The sequence below is a fragment of the Talpa occidentalis genome, unplaced genomic scaffold (assembly GCF_014898055.3).
Source record: "Talpa occidentalis isolate TD23 unplaced genomic scaffold, MPIMG_talOcc4v2.1 talOcc4.15, whole genome shotgun sequence".
Taxonomy (NCBI): Eukaryota; Metazoa; Chordata; class Mammalia; order Eulipotyphla; family Talpidae; genus Talpa; species Talpa occidentalis.
The window spans coordinates 39,005,460-39,020,947 of NW_023601543.1; the positions used below are offsets into that span (position 1 = coordinate 39,005,460).

General features: G+C 36.2%; 1 protein-coding gene and 1 pseudogene across 1 annotated transcript in view; one reads left to right on the top strand and one right to left on the bottom strand.

The window, feature by feature from the left end:
* Positions 1-294: 294 nt before the first annotated feature.
* The window catches only part of CHM (CHM Rab escort protein), a 162,225-nt gene continuing 147,031 nt past the window's right edge, over positions 295-15,488 (top strand). Inside the window, exon 1 of the mRNA XM_037511626.2 lies at positions 295-356. Within this exon, the coding sequence (XP_037367523.1) occupies positions 308-356 (49 nt within the window). The 5' untranslated portion in view covers positions 295-307. The remainder of the gene's footprint in view (positions 357-15,488) is intronic.
* LOC119246381 (ras-related protein Rap-1b-like) lies at positions 13,283-13,822 on the bottom strand (annotated as a pseudogene).

The following is a 15,488-nucleotide window of genomic DNA, read 5'->3' on the forward strand; positions in this document are numbered from 1 at the left end:
TTCACTCCTCCCTCAAAGTATGCAAATTATTTTAGCTTCAACGTTATCAAAGAGTACCCAGGTGTTCCCACCTTCATTCTAACCATAGGAATAAAGCCCACATCTCTTCTACAGCCTGGAAAGCGAGCCGAACTTTTTGTATTAGCCTAAGTATTTCAAGTGTAATATTGTAGCGGAATACAGGAACTTACCACCGAAGAACTACAATACCCAGAATGCACCGTTTTCCCTTCCGCCTTCTGCCGAAGCTGAACCTAACTTGTTCTCTTCCACAAGCGATAGTCACATGACACGTTTTCCTGTCAAGATGGCGGATAATCTCCCATCGGAGTTTGATGTGATCGCAATAGGGACGGGTATGTGTGACTCTGGTACTCCCTGGACAAAGTGTACAAATTCTGTCTCTTTCCTACCTTCTCTGTCAGTGATGAGAGTTGGCGAGAAATACTGGGGGTCGACCGTGGAAGGGAGGACGGGAAGGAAGTGAGGTAGTCAGAAGTCAGCGGGGGACTTGGCAGCACCTGGGAGGGGCTCACCGGGCATGGACCCGCGGTTCTTTTCGCCATTTGAGTAGGGGTCGATCTGGTCGATGCTGATTGCTGAGGTTGGTTGCTGCGGGCGATTCATGTAATTTCTTTAGAGGAAGGTGGGTTTGCAGTTTCAAGGAATGAAGGTCAGGATTTTATCAGTGGAGACGCCTTTAGCATAACGTTATGATCCCCTCTTTTTAAATTTCAAGGTGATACTTTCCATCATGTTGTCTCGCCATTTCATAGAACTTATGTATATATAATACGTATTTTGATGTATTATATATTTATATTATATATGTAAATAAAATATCCTGGGGTGCAGTGTAGCCCAGATACAGCTTAATCCTCAGTTTTGCAAGAAAGATGCTCAGTTGTTGGCCGTGTGCGTGTTAATTTACTAGACGAGGAAGCGGATTCTATTTTATTGCGTTGAGAAACGTAGAGAACTGTTTTGTTGAGGTAGCCATTACTCCTGCTTTATGGTGTAGCAAGAGCATTTTTTTTTCTCCCACCCGCCTATCCATCCTATATGAAGCTGAGGACAAGCTTCTGTGATTTCCAGTTCAGGTGTGTGACCTTATTTCCACCTTATTTTTGCATCTTTTTCCCTCCATGTTTTGGGTGGAACCGGGCTTTCCCCTACCCGCCTGAAATTTCCAGTTGACAAGTTAAACGTAGAGCACGTTGCAGAAGACATTTAGCAGTGTTTTGTTTTTTTAACAGTGCAACAATGTTTTGTTTTTCTTAAAGGGGTGAAATAGGTGGTTGAGTGAGGTTTTCTCCTTTCTGCAGAACAGTAGGCCAGACAAACTAGTGAATGAGACTCTGTCCGTTCAGTTTGTTGTCTTTTCAAATGAATTCATTTGGTTGTCTTCTCAAACAGTAAGAACAGACATTTTTCTCAGGCAGAAGTAAAAGTAATAGTTACCCGCTTTTGAAACTTATTTGCTAATCATGGTGCTAAGCACTTTACAAACCGCATGTAATCCTCACAGCAACCCCGTTATAGAGTTTACAGAAGAGGAAAAGGGGCCATAGAAAGCTTGTAGTTTACTCAAGATCACACTGCTTGTAATTTCCCAAAGGTCCATTCCATCCCAGAAGAGAAGCAGTGGTTCTGATCCTCATTTAACTGGCACTACTATAATTGGGAAAACTTGGTTGTGGACCTTGCTTGACCATTAACTGTGTGAATTGTTAAGGCCAGGCACTTAACTCTTTAAGCTTCAGTTTCCTTGTTTTTGAAGATGGAGAGAGTAAACTAGATAACATTACGGGTGTTGTCGAGTGAAAAATTCTCTTATTCTAGTTGTACCTGGGTAATTGTTTTCAGAACAGCAAGACCATATTTATTTCCTACCTGAAAACTGCATGACTGCAGATAATCTGGCTGTAGCTACTAATTACATATGTTAGATAAGAACTGGAAGGAGTCAACTGACTATTTAATCTCTCCAGTCTATCCTAAAAACAACAATATTTCATTTTACAATAGTTCTTATACCATACTTGTGTTGTATAGTCTTGACTTTCTTGTTGGTACCTAAGAACTTCGGTTGTTAAATTTTTATTTTCTTGGATTCATTGATTTTTTTTTTCTTTTCCGCTTTCAAACTTTAACTGATGATTGCCGGTTCTTATTAAATGCTGTTAATTCTTATCTATTTTGCCTTCTGGTTTAGTTCGTAATACGGAATACATCCATGCTGTTGGTGCTTGTTATTATAAAAGTAGGAAGATACTGTAAGTGATCAGAAAATTGCATCAGAAACCCGCCTCGTGTATTTGGAAAATTTTTTATTTTAGGCTTCTTTCAGTGAGTATAATGCTGTTTCTCATAGTATGGGAAGAACGTATTTGACATTAATCTTAAAGTTGAATTTTTCGTGTAGCTTCATGGTGAACACATTTTGACCACTTTGCTCTGATATGAAGCTGTTTTCAGATATGTCAAAGTGGAAAATTAGATGAGTTATTTCCAAATAAATGATTCTGGTAACTCCAATCATTACTTAATTGGAATTATTTTTAATGTGTTTGTAATACGTATCTTTTAAGATAGTGATGAAAGTAGCTTTTAAAATATATTTGCTTTACTAAGTGTACTAATTTGAATATATCAGAGGAAAGATGATTGATTCAACTTTACTGACAAGCAGCATTAATCATGCATATTTTAGAAATGTGAAGAAATAGACTATGAAATGCAGTTTGTCCTTTAGCAAATTAAGTTCTAGTTAAAATGTCATCAAGAGAGTTTAAATCATCTGTGGACAATATTTTAAATTCCTTTTATTTAATTTGTATTCTTTTTTCATTTTTCATAATTAAGGTTTTCCTTAGATCATATTTTGAAGAGCTTTTGGGCAAAAAAAGTTTTGCATGTGATTCCAAAATGTAGAAAATAACTTTTGACCACCAAAGGCAGAGGAAAAAGTTAAAATACTTGAACAGTGGATTAAAAAAATAGAAGTGGAGTAAGGGAGAAGGGCCAACTGGAGTCTCAAGGGAGAAAACAAAAATGGATATGTGATAAGTTTTTTGAAAATGTCCTTCTATTTGGGTACACAGTAGTCTTTTTAAGACATTTACCATTTAAAATGACATTTGGATGATAATTTCATGGGTTGTAGGGAAATATCATTGATTTCAGGTTTAAGATAGTCCCAATAACATAACACCTCACTGGAGGTGAATTCTCTGGATTTGTGTAATCTGCAATCTGCAGCAGAGTTAACAATCATTAGAAGAGCATGTAAGGCGGACTTTTAAAGAATTATGTGATAATGTTGACATGCTTCATATCTAGGGCAATCCTTCAGGCTCTCACTTAGAACGTACTCATTCTTACTTTATAAATAATTCTAGTATGTTTAGACCATAATATAATTTTCGTATTTGAAGGTCTAGGGAGTGCTATCAACTTCTGCGATGTTTGGGGTGTGTCAGAAATATAAGTGACAGTTCATATCTTTGTAGGATAGAGAATACAAACACTTAACTTGTATCCTACACCAAATAGCACAATGTCTGGGATCATTTAGTATAGTAACAAACTCATTTTTCAGGATTTCATCCCATATTTATTAAGAACATAGTCCCTGGGCCTCCCCTGGTGGTGCAGGGGTTGAGCAGCCCGCAGCCTCTGCAGCGCCGGTTTGTTCCCCGGCCGCCGGCGAGGTCCCACCAAAAAAAAAAAAAAAAAAAAAAAAAAAGAACATAGTACCTGCCCTATTCAATTTATTGCCTATTTCAGGAACTGTTTGGGTCTTCTAGCAGTCATATCCCCAAATCTGGTCCTAAGCCAATATGGGCTTTTTATTTCATCCTTGCTTTCTGAAGACCAATTAGAGATTCGGTCTGCATCCCCTTCCTTACTAAAGTATACTACATATATTTTATTTTGTAGTTCTTTCCATATGATGGACTGTGGAGTTGGCTAGCCTAAATTTTTTCCTGTAGAGGATAAAACCTAGATCACTTTTGATTTGAAAGTCTTAATACTATGGGGAAAATGAGATAACAAAAATAACAAATGGGGGAAATTACTGCCTCATTACATTATGGCAGTGGGCAACTATAAACCAGAGACACACATGGGGGAAAAAAAGAGTAAGATCAAAACAAGGAGCGTGGGAATTGTATGGCAACTATAACCAAGATGAAAATGCATACATTGTGCAAAAATGAAAAATGATATAAAAATATATATATAATTAAAAATTAAAAAAAAAAGGATTACTCAAGAGTCCATGTCCAGAACAATGAGAAGCCTAGAGGGACTACACCACAAAGCTGTTGCACAGCTTCAAGTACAGTCTCGTTTTTATTTATGAGACAGAAAATAAAAAAGCAAGCAGGCAAATGGGGAATGCACAAGTGTGTGGGGGATACGTCACCAGCTGGCCCCAGCCAAGGATGGGAAAGAGGGAGAAAGTCAAGGAAAGTCTCAGTGTTTATGCTGCTCTCACCATCACACCTATTGCTGTTTCTGCACATGCTGTTTTCAGCCTGTATAGATCCTCATATCAGGGCACATGTGTAGATCCTCATACCAGGACTTTTGCCCTGAGAGGTTCCTTATCAACTTTCCCTGCTTCTGCATACTGGAGGATCAGAATAGTCAGAGCAAAAAATAATCAAGGCAAAGCACAAAATAGTTGAGGCATATGATAATCCACACTCTCTCGAATTACAAGGGATACTGCTTCTAAATTCTTTCTTGCTAAATGGTACTCAGTATAGTACAATAATATATGTGGCAACATAGTATAACAGGAATCACTTGACCTTCCTACTGGATGACTTTGCTCAAATTGTGTAACTTCTTGGGACATCAGTTTGTTAATCTGTAAAATGAAAAATTTGAATTAGGTGACTTTTTAGGTAGGCCATCTACTAGCTCTAAAATTTACCATTTTGTGTGTGTAATTATGACCTTGAGTTTCTGAGGAATGGCTAAATTCTGTATAGTTCTTTTAAGAAGTCAAATTGGTATTTACTCTACTTTTGAAATTTTTCTTTCAAAACATTTTCTTGAAAATGACAAGCTGCTTTGATCAGAAAAGGTCATGTAGGTAGCACAATTCTATTTCTTGATGTTGGTAGAGAATTGAAACACAATTGTAGTTGTTAGCTTTGACTGTCAGCTTGTTGATTTTAACGCTTATGATGGTGATGGTGGAGAAGCTTGACTTTCCTATATGTTGAGGGATAGAAGTGCTGCAGAAGTGAGAACTGATATCTACCAAATACTGGTTTAATGCAAACATTAGCAAATGATTTTCCACATATGTATCTCATTTGATACTCTTTCAGGATGTCTGTAGATGGTTCTAACATCACAGCGTATCTATACTTCTTATACCTATACTTCTGAATATCCATGCACCTGTGGTTTAGAGCAAAAAAATGTTTTTAATTGCATGGTGCTATATTTGTGGGTCATGAGATCAATTCGAACATTTAAAAGAAAGAGGTGAAACAGAATACATGTGGTAAGGATGAGTATTGTTTTGTGAAACATTTCATAATGTATATAACCACTGTAAAATACACACATGTACACATCTCTCTACACACACAAGCACAGAAATATACACATAAGCATTTTTTGGGGGAGGGGTGGCCAGAAGCAAAAAGTTTTAAAGTCTAGAGAATATATTTTATTTGTAACATTGGTTTATAGCATTGTATATGATTTAGAAGAATAGGTTCACACTTCTTCATGTGTGCATCACCATACCCTACCTATCCCCAAGCACCCATATTCCTTTATTGCATACCATTGGGCTCCCCCTCTTTGTTTCCAATCTATTCCCCACTTAGTAGCCTTTATTATGAAGTCATATTTCTAAACTTTGTTTTGGCTTAATTTTATCATTTCCTTTGTTTTGTTCTTTATAGTCCATATGTGAATGAAATCATCCAGTATTTGTCTTTCTTTCTAGCTTATTTCATTCTTGTGGCAAATGGCAGGAGTTCATCTTTTTTTTTTCATATAGCTGAATATTATTCCATCATGTATATGTGCCACATCTTCTTAACCCATTCTTCTGTCCTTGGGCACTTAGGTTGTTTCCATAACTTGGCTGTTGTAGACAGTGCTGCAATGAACTTAGGAATACACATATCCCTTCGAAGGCAGAATCAGTTTCTTCCCTTCTTTTGATAACTGCCAATGAGCAGAATCACTGAATCATCTATCTATATTTAATATTTTGAGAAACCTCCCTACTGTTTTCTATAGGGACTGGACCAGTCTCTACAGTGTATGAGGGTTCCTTTTTCTTCACATCCTCCCCAACTTTTGTTGTTTCTGGATGTTTTGATATAGGCCATTCTCACAGGAGTGAGTTGATATCTCCTTGTGGTTTTGATTTGCATTTTCCTAATGATAGTAATATTGAGCGTTTTTTCCATATGTCTATAGCCCATTTCTATGTCTTATTTGGAGAAGGGTCTATTTTCCTACTCGGCCCATTTTTGATTGGGTTCTGTGTACGCTTTCACTTGTGTGAATTCTTTGTAGATCTTGAATATTAGCCTGTTGTTGGATGTATGGTATGCAAATATTTTCCCCTATTTAGTAGGGTGTCTTTTTGCTTTACTGATAGTTTCTATTGCTGTGCATAAACTTTTTAGTTTTATGTAGCTCCATTTGTTTATTTTTGCTTTTATTTTCCGTGCAGTTGGAGTCAGTCCCCAAAGACATCTCTGAAGCCAATGTTGTGTTTTCTTCTGTGTAATAGAAGGATTCTGGTCTTATAATCAAGTCTGTGATCCATTTTGAGTTAATATTTGTGTATATATGAGAGAGTGGTCTAGTTTCGTTTTTCTGCACATAACTGTTTTTCCCAATACCATTTATTGAAGAGCCTTTGCTTTCTCCATTGCATACTCTTGGCTCCTTTGTCATAGATTAACTGTCCATATAAGTGCGGGTTTATTTTTGGGCCCTCAATTTTACCTGACTGGTCTGTGTGTCTTGTTTTATGTCAACACCGTACTGCTTTGGTTACTATGGCCTCGTAATTTAGTTTGAATTCCTGGAGTGTGATACTCCTCTTTGGCTTCTTTATTGTCCAAATCAAATTGCTTTGGCCATTCATGATCTTTTTGTAGTTCCATATACATTTCAAGAATGTTTGCTCTATTTCTTTGAAGAAGTCCACTGGAATTTTGATAAGGATTGCTTTGAATCTGTACATTATAGTCTAGAGAATATTGATTAACTGAATAGCTTAGTGAATAGGGGTAAAATTATATTTTAAAAGTCCTTTGGTTTTTGCAAATGCTATACCATTCATGTATTTTATCTTCCTTGACATGTATATATTTCACTTGAAATATATAGTATAGTGATTGACAGTGTGACTCTGAAATCAGACATCTGAATCCCAGAATCACCTCATACCTCCTCATGCATACTCCTTAATGTCTAAATGAAGATAAACCCAGAGTTGTGTTGGATTCAGTGAAATAATTCCTGTAAAATACTTTTTAAGTACTCAGGAAAAGTAGTTGATTTTTATGAACTATCATATTATACTGAGGTGCTTTTGTCACTACTACTATCACTTGAATGCTTTCCAGGAAGACTTCATGCTTTCTGTGGAGAACCATGGAAAGATTCAGGTATCATATTCCTCTTCTTCATATTGACCACTTTGTAGGAAAAAACTTTAATGTGTGTTGGGCCTCCCTGGTGGCACAAGGGATTAAGCACCACACTATAAGGTGGTCCGCAGCCTCTGTGGCACGACTTTGATCCCCAGCCAGCCAGGGAGCAACTCACATGGTGACGCAGACCTCTCCTGTCTTGCCCGCTGTTGCCCTCGGTAGTATACTTTGGTCGGTCTGCCTGTTCTGTTTCCCACTGTCTCTGGTGAATCCTCTCGCCCCCCGCATCTCTGGCCTGTGCCCCAGCTTTTGTATGCATAAATAAATAAATCTTAAAAAAAAAAACTTTAATGTGTGTCTGTTACCACTATTTCTATCAGATTTTCTTACTGGTAGCTTACAGGTTTTCTGTTTTTATCTTTTGTTCTGTTTTGTTCACTGGCTTTCATTATTTTTCATTTGACTTGCTTATAGTTTTATCTTATTTGGGGCATAGTCTGAAACTTCCTTGGCAATGTAAGAATGCTGAAGATGCTAAGAAAAAAACCCCACAGCTTTGCTATTCTGAAAAGTGTCTTGCAATTCTTCAGGCATTTATTGATGGAAAAGTAATACTTTTCCTGGAAAAGTAAAGGGAATTATCTAACTCTAGACAAGACTCTCTGGGAGAGGCTTACATGTCCCTGTAAATTTTAAGTTTGAACCAGTTCCTCAGAGAGAGCTGTATCTGTTACTAGAGTTTCTCTGCAGCATCACTTTAATTTTTTCTCCATTGTACTTAACGATGTTTTGAATAATTCATCAGTTCAAATAACAGCAGTTCAAATCAAATATGGTTGCTCACCATCACATTCTCATATTTAACATAAAATTGCAATGCATAGAAACATTTACAATTCCATATAATTGACTTGTTATGCTTAATCAGTTTGCTTTTCCGTTTCTGTGCAGTCTTTTAACTGAAATTTTAACCGATGTCTGATATATATGTAAATGGTTTTAAAGAAAATAGACTAAAAATCACCAGCAGTTCTGCTATATAGTGTGTGTGTGTATACATATGTATGTATACTAGAGAGATTAGAAACACTTTGTGATATTTAGTTGTGGCCAAAAAATATGGATTTTTGAAAGATTGTCTCTTTTCTATAATTTTACAAAAGGACATTGTAAAAAGAGATGAGACTGTATCACATTAATTTATTTAAGAATAATTATGAAAGCTATCACATTATCAAAGTGAGACTTTTTCAAAGACAGGTTGAAAATAGAATAGACCAGGGACAGCTTGGCCAGTGTGATGGTTATCGTTGTAAGTGTTCCATCTCATATTAGATTTTACCAGGAGATTAGGTGGGAAATGTTGTACAACTTGAGTAATTTAATTTTTCCCTCTTCCCTGACTACTTAGATTTATTAGACACATTTAGAAAATACCAACATCTACTTTTTCTTTTGAACTGTTCTTTTCTTTCATACCAGTGTTTATTGTATTACAATTGCTATTTTGTTAATGGCAGTTCTAGTAATATTATATTGCCTTGAAATGTTTTGGATCGTATTTCCATGATCCAAATTTGCAAATTTGTTGAACTAGTTTTAGATTGATAATAATTACTGCAGAAAAGTTTACACAAACTAAAGTATAGGTAAATACAGTTTTACATGCAGATATCAGGTATATTAGGAAGATACTGAGCTGAGTTTTAATTTTTATTTTTCAGTAAATTGTGTTGCTTTGGCATAAACTGTCTAAGCAAATACATGACAGTTAGAGAATTAGTTTTAATATCTGTGATATACTGTTAAACAAATGTATGGAAAATATTTTCTACTTTCTATTATATGCTAAATACTGTGCTAAGTCCTCAAAATGCATTACCTCTTCTGATTCTATAATAATCGTGTCTGTGGTAGATATAATTATTATCTCCATTTTACAAATGTGGGACCTAAGGTTTAGTTAAGTTGATCTAGATCAAATCATTTGGACTGGAATTGCTCTGACTAAAATTGAAGTATTAGATTGAGCTTGTTGGATTCTTTCAAGTGAAAAAAATACCTTAAACTATTAAGATTATATTAATGTGCTTTAGTAGTTGGCACTTGTTTCATTTTTGTGAGTTAACATTGTTGACATTAAAAATCTTGATGCCGACAAATTTGTTAAACTTGTGTGAACTGCTTATTTTGATGAAGGTGAACTGAATGATTTGATTGTGTTTATCCCTTAAAATTGAAAGAATCACAACCATTATAATGTAATGGCAGGATATAGTATCAGAGAATAGTTATATTTCAAGTGATAATCTGTTTCCCTAGGAATTAGTCATTGATTCAAAGATACATAATTCCACTGAAATAAAATCATTGTTAAAATGAACTGTAGGCTGTTTGTACATATGCTGGTGTTTGCCATTTTATTTTTCACCACCATCCATTATATCCCCTTGACCCTTTCTCTCTAGCCCTCTCCCCTTTAAACTCAGAAACTTCACTTTATAATATCCACTAGCTTTTATGCTATGGAATTGTCTGCTATGTAAATATTCATTATTTGTCTTTGTCATTCTGACTTGCTTTACAGCACATAATTTCCTTGACTATCTTTCATTTTGCCATGAATGGCAGCACTTCATCTTTCCTTATGGCTGAATAGTATTCCATAGTGTGGCTGTACCACATCTTGATCCAGTCTTCCATTAATTGACATTTAGGTTGCTTCCATGTCCTAGTTGTTGTAAATAGTGTTGCAATAAATGTTCTAAAGCATGTAATTTTTCAAGTTGCTAGTTTCACAATCTTTGGATGGATAACCAAGAGTGGGATTGCTGGGTCATATGGTATTTCCATTTTTGTTTTTTAAGGTAATTCAAGATTGCTTTCCATACAATTGTATCAGTTTGCTTTCCAACGAACAGTATTTTAGGTGTCCCGTTTCTTCCCATTCTGTTGCAGGTTTTTAATTTTATGTCTTTTTTAGTTTTCTTCACTTGCAAATTGAATGTTCAAGATTAAGCATGGAAATCATTGTCCTGTTTATGAAGCTTCTTTGTTTTGTTAGACTATTTTTTGGGATCCTGTAATTTTCAGTAATTGTCAGCAGTTACAATGGATGCATATTGGTAGAATGGATATGATAGTATTTTTTCGTCTAAGGCCCCTGTCATCGGTAAATAATACTAATAACACTTTTAGCATATACTTCTAGACCTTTTCTCACTTTGTATGTATAGATGTTTGTGTTCTTTTCTATATTTATAAAAGTGTATGTGGTTACAGATAGTGTTTTAAAACCTGCTGTTTTTCACTTCACTGTCATGTACATCATTCCATGTCAACCAAATATTCTTTTTTAAAATTTTTTTAAAGATTTATTTATTTATTTATACAAGCACTGGGTATAGTCAGAAGTGTGGGAGGGTGAGAGAATTCACCAGAGCTGGAAACAGAACAGGCAGACTGACGAGATACACTGCTGAGTGGAGCAGCAGGCATGGCAGGAGAGGTCTGCGCGCCATGTGGGACCCTCGCTGGCGATCGAGCTGGCGCTGCAGAGGCTGTGGGCAGCTTCGCAGCCCAGCGCTCAACCGCTGCGCCACCAGGGGAGGCCCTCAACCAAATATTCTTCCTTAGTGTTCTTTAAAACTTCTTACTTGAAGATAATCTCATAATCATAGACTCACATACATGTGTAAGAAATAATATAAGATCCTATATACCCTTCACTCAGTTTCCCCCAATGGTAACATCTTTATAACTGTTGCATGAGCAGAAACATGACCTTACCCAGTGACCTTACTCAGATTTTACCAGTTTTACATGTCCTTGAATCTGTGTATATATGTATTTAGTTCTCTGCAATTTTGTCACACATGTAGATTTGTGTGCACACTACCACATCAAGATACAAAACAGTTTCATTATAAGACTCACTGATGATATCCTTTTATCTATTTTTTAAAGATTTATTTATGCATACAAGAACTGGGGTACAGGCCAGAGGAGTGTGGGGTGTGTGTGAGAGGATTCACCAGAGACAGTGGGGAGTAAAACAGGCAGATCCACTGAAATGCACTACTGAGGGGAGCAGCAGGTGAGTCAGGAGAGGTCTGCTGTGCCATGTGGGTAACTCCCTGGCCGGGGATTGAACTCGTGCTGTTGTGGCTATGAATAGCTTCATAGGCTGCGTCTTAACCTCTTGCGCCACCAGGGAGGCCTAATACCCTTTTATTTTTAAAATAATTTTTACTGATTTACGATTGGCTTATACTAATACATAAGTTTTGGGAGTACAGTTTCAGACCTCTACATGTATATATAACTATTTGTACTCACTACCAAACTTCTAGTAACATGCACACTATCATGATACCTTTTTATTTATTTTATAATGTTTACTGATGTTGAGTTATATAAAATTATACCATTTTAACTTTTAGTTTATGTTTGGCCACCTCAAAGTTGTTGTACATTAGGTTGGTTAGTTTAAATACTGTGGCTCCCTGTTGGATAGGCACACAGTCTTTTATACCCAAACATTAACGTATTTAAAGCAACAAGGCATCATTGCTTATAGTTATACTAAAATAGTTATACCAAAATTTAGGCCTTGTAGCCAATTTCAAATGATTAAAATTACTTCCCAGATTCCTAACCACAGCACTCCTTTACCATTTTACATCTCAACCAAAACCTTACATGTGTGAAACAATTACTAACAGGCAAAAATACTTAACCCGTGTATTTTATACTGGTTGTTGATATGTAAATAAGGAATTCACAGTGAGAATTTACAGCTGCTGAAACCTGAAAGTGATTTACAAAAATTGTTAAATCTTTTAAAAATTGTTTGAAAATATATACTTCTTGTTGTAGACCCCCCACTGTATACACAACTGTAAACATTGTTCTCTATATAAACAACAAAGGAAAATATATAATACCAGATTTGAAAATTCTGGTCATTGCCTTCCTAGCATATGTTAAAGGCAACATTTTTAAGATGTTATATTGAGAGGGCGATCATATTTAAAATATGCATTTAAATATGCAAGATCACTGTCTCCACATGTTTTTTTTTTAAATTACAAATAAAGCTGTTTAGCTGTGTTAATTAAGCCCTTATTTATAGACTATAATGATTTTGAATTACTTAAAAATTATGATACAATTTTCAAAGAAGTGGTATTATCTGTAGTAATCTATGTAGGAGCTCTTTGAAATTTCCTTTTTTGAACTTTATTAAACAGTGGTGCTTTTAGGATTTGCATAATTGTGCTCTCTAATATAGAGTATGAGTGTTAAAGTATACAATAGGTCATTTTCATACATGTGTATCATTGGTGGATGAAAAATGTCTCTTAGCAATAATATTGGGATTGTAGCTTCTGCTTTACTAGCTGCATACTCCAAGATTATTACAGAAGTAAAAAAATCTCTCATGATACTGGGAAGTGATTAGAATATACAGAATGGTGTAGTAGCTTTCATCTGCCTCTTAAAGTGTATCACCACAGCAAAGTCCATTTAGGAGTTGGTAGGTTTAGCAAAGTTGGAATAATGTCACTGTTGAATTGGGTAACAGCTCTTCAAATATGGCTCAGAACAATAATATATTTAGTACATTAAAGCATCTGATATGATTACTTTTTGTGGGCTTTCCTAGGCACTGGAGTTTATTAATTTGCCACAATAGGTCATAAAAGATGTCATCATTTATTTTTGATTTTGCAGACTATTCTAAGATTGCTCAGTTATTCCATTGTCTTGCTTGATTTTGACCTTGTTGCTTTCCTACAACTCCTTCATCTTCCAATTTACATTTATTACCAACCAGAATCAATGGAATATCATCAGTGTCTTTAACTCAATCTTTTCTCTCAGATCTTATAAATCATTAAATATAGACTGTGCTATGATGGAATAAACTAATGAAACCTTGTCCATTTTTCATATACGGATCATTCTTTGATGTAAATTGTTCTATTACTGCAATATCTAATATTTCAAACATGACGTTGTCATGCATTTACTTCAGTTTGCTCTCTATAAGAATCTTCAATCCGAGGATCATACTTTTCAGTAAAAATGCCTCAAAGAAACTGTACATTCAGAACAGATTTTGAAACGTCTGCTGAGCCAAGAACCACTAGTTTATACTCACATACGAGTATAAATTGTCAAAAGCTTGTAGTACTTTCAACAACATGGAGGGAACTGGAGGTGATTATGCTAAGCAAAATAAGTCAGGAGAAAGACAAATCAAATACTGGATGATTTCACTCATGTAGAATGTAGAGAAACTAAACAAAGGAACAGACAAAACTAAACCAAAACAAACCCTAGAAATTTGACTCTAGCACTAAGGCTGCCAGAGGAGCAAGTTAGGAGTAAGGAGTAAAGTGGAGAGGGAGCCCAATGACTGTGGTGGAGGATTATAGGTACTTTGGTGGTGGTTGTGGTAGCATATATCTGAAAAGATGTGAACCCGTGTCTCTGAATCATATATAGTATTGTAGATCAGTGTTACTGAACAAAAATTAATACAATAAAAATGAATTGGAAATAGATATAAAGTAGCCTCTAGGTTTAAACCTACAAATGCAAGTAATGTATAAATATGCAATTATATTTCTACATAGGAAGTATATGCACGTATTTTTCTAAAGCATCAGGATTTCCTTGTAAAGTTCAAAATTCGGGGTTATTTCTTTTTGTTAGCATATTCATAATAACATTCCATTATAAAGTTATAAAAAAAAGCTAGTACCTCTCACTCTTACCTCTGCAACCAGCATTACCCTGTGCTTGTGCTTCCTCCAGTTCACTGCACTAGTTGCCTGCAGTGGTCCTGCTATTGCTACCTGTGCTACTCCAGCAGGTTTACACTCTTGACTCCCGTGCTACCTTTTTAGTCAAAAACACCTTTCTCCTCTCCCTATTCTTTTTTTTTTTAATGATTTATTTATTTGTACAAGCACTGTGTACAATCAGAAGCGTGGGAGGGTGAGAGAATTCACCAGAGCCAGAGCAGGGAACAGAACAGGCAGACTGATGAAGTACACTGCTGAGGGGAGCAGCGGGCACGGCAGGAGAGGTCTGTCACGCCATGTGGGATTCTCGCCGGCCAGCGGGGATTGAACCCACGCCGCAGAGGCTGCGGACAGCTTCTCAGCACCGTGCTCAACCACCTGTGCCACCAGGGAGACCTGAATCGGGTTTTTTTTAAAGATTTATTTATTGGGCCTCCCTGGTGGTGCAAGGGGTTAAGATGCAACCTATGTAGCTGTCGGCAGCCTCTGCAGCATGGGTTTGATCCCTGGCTGGCTAGGAAGCAGCCCACGTGGTACAGCAGACCTCTCCTGACTTGCCTGCTACTCCCCTCAGCAGTGGATTTCAGTCAGTTTGCCTCTTCTGTTCCCCACTCTGTCTCTGGTGAATCCTTTCACCCTCCACACCTCTGGCCTATAAACCCAGCATAGATAAATAAATAAATCTTTAAAAAATAAATAAATCTTTAAAAAAAGAAAAAAAAAGATTTATGTATCTTACTATTGCAGATCTTCTATCTAAATCATTAGTCCTTTTAGAATTTTTTTGTATGGTTTTAGTGAGTAATCCAACTTCATTCTTATTTTTTTGTCTTTTTGTTGAAATGACATTGGTTTAAAACATTTTATATGATTTAGAGATATAGGATCCCCCCCCTTCAGGTACTATTGCCACATTACACCTACCCAACACCCATTGTTCTCCAACATAATCTACTGTGCTCCCTCCCCACTTTGATCTCCTTCCTTCAGCTCACCCTGTAGTAGTCTTAGTTCTACA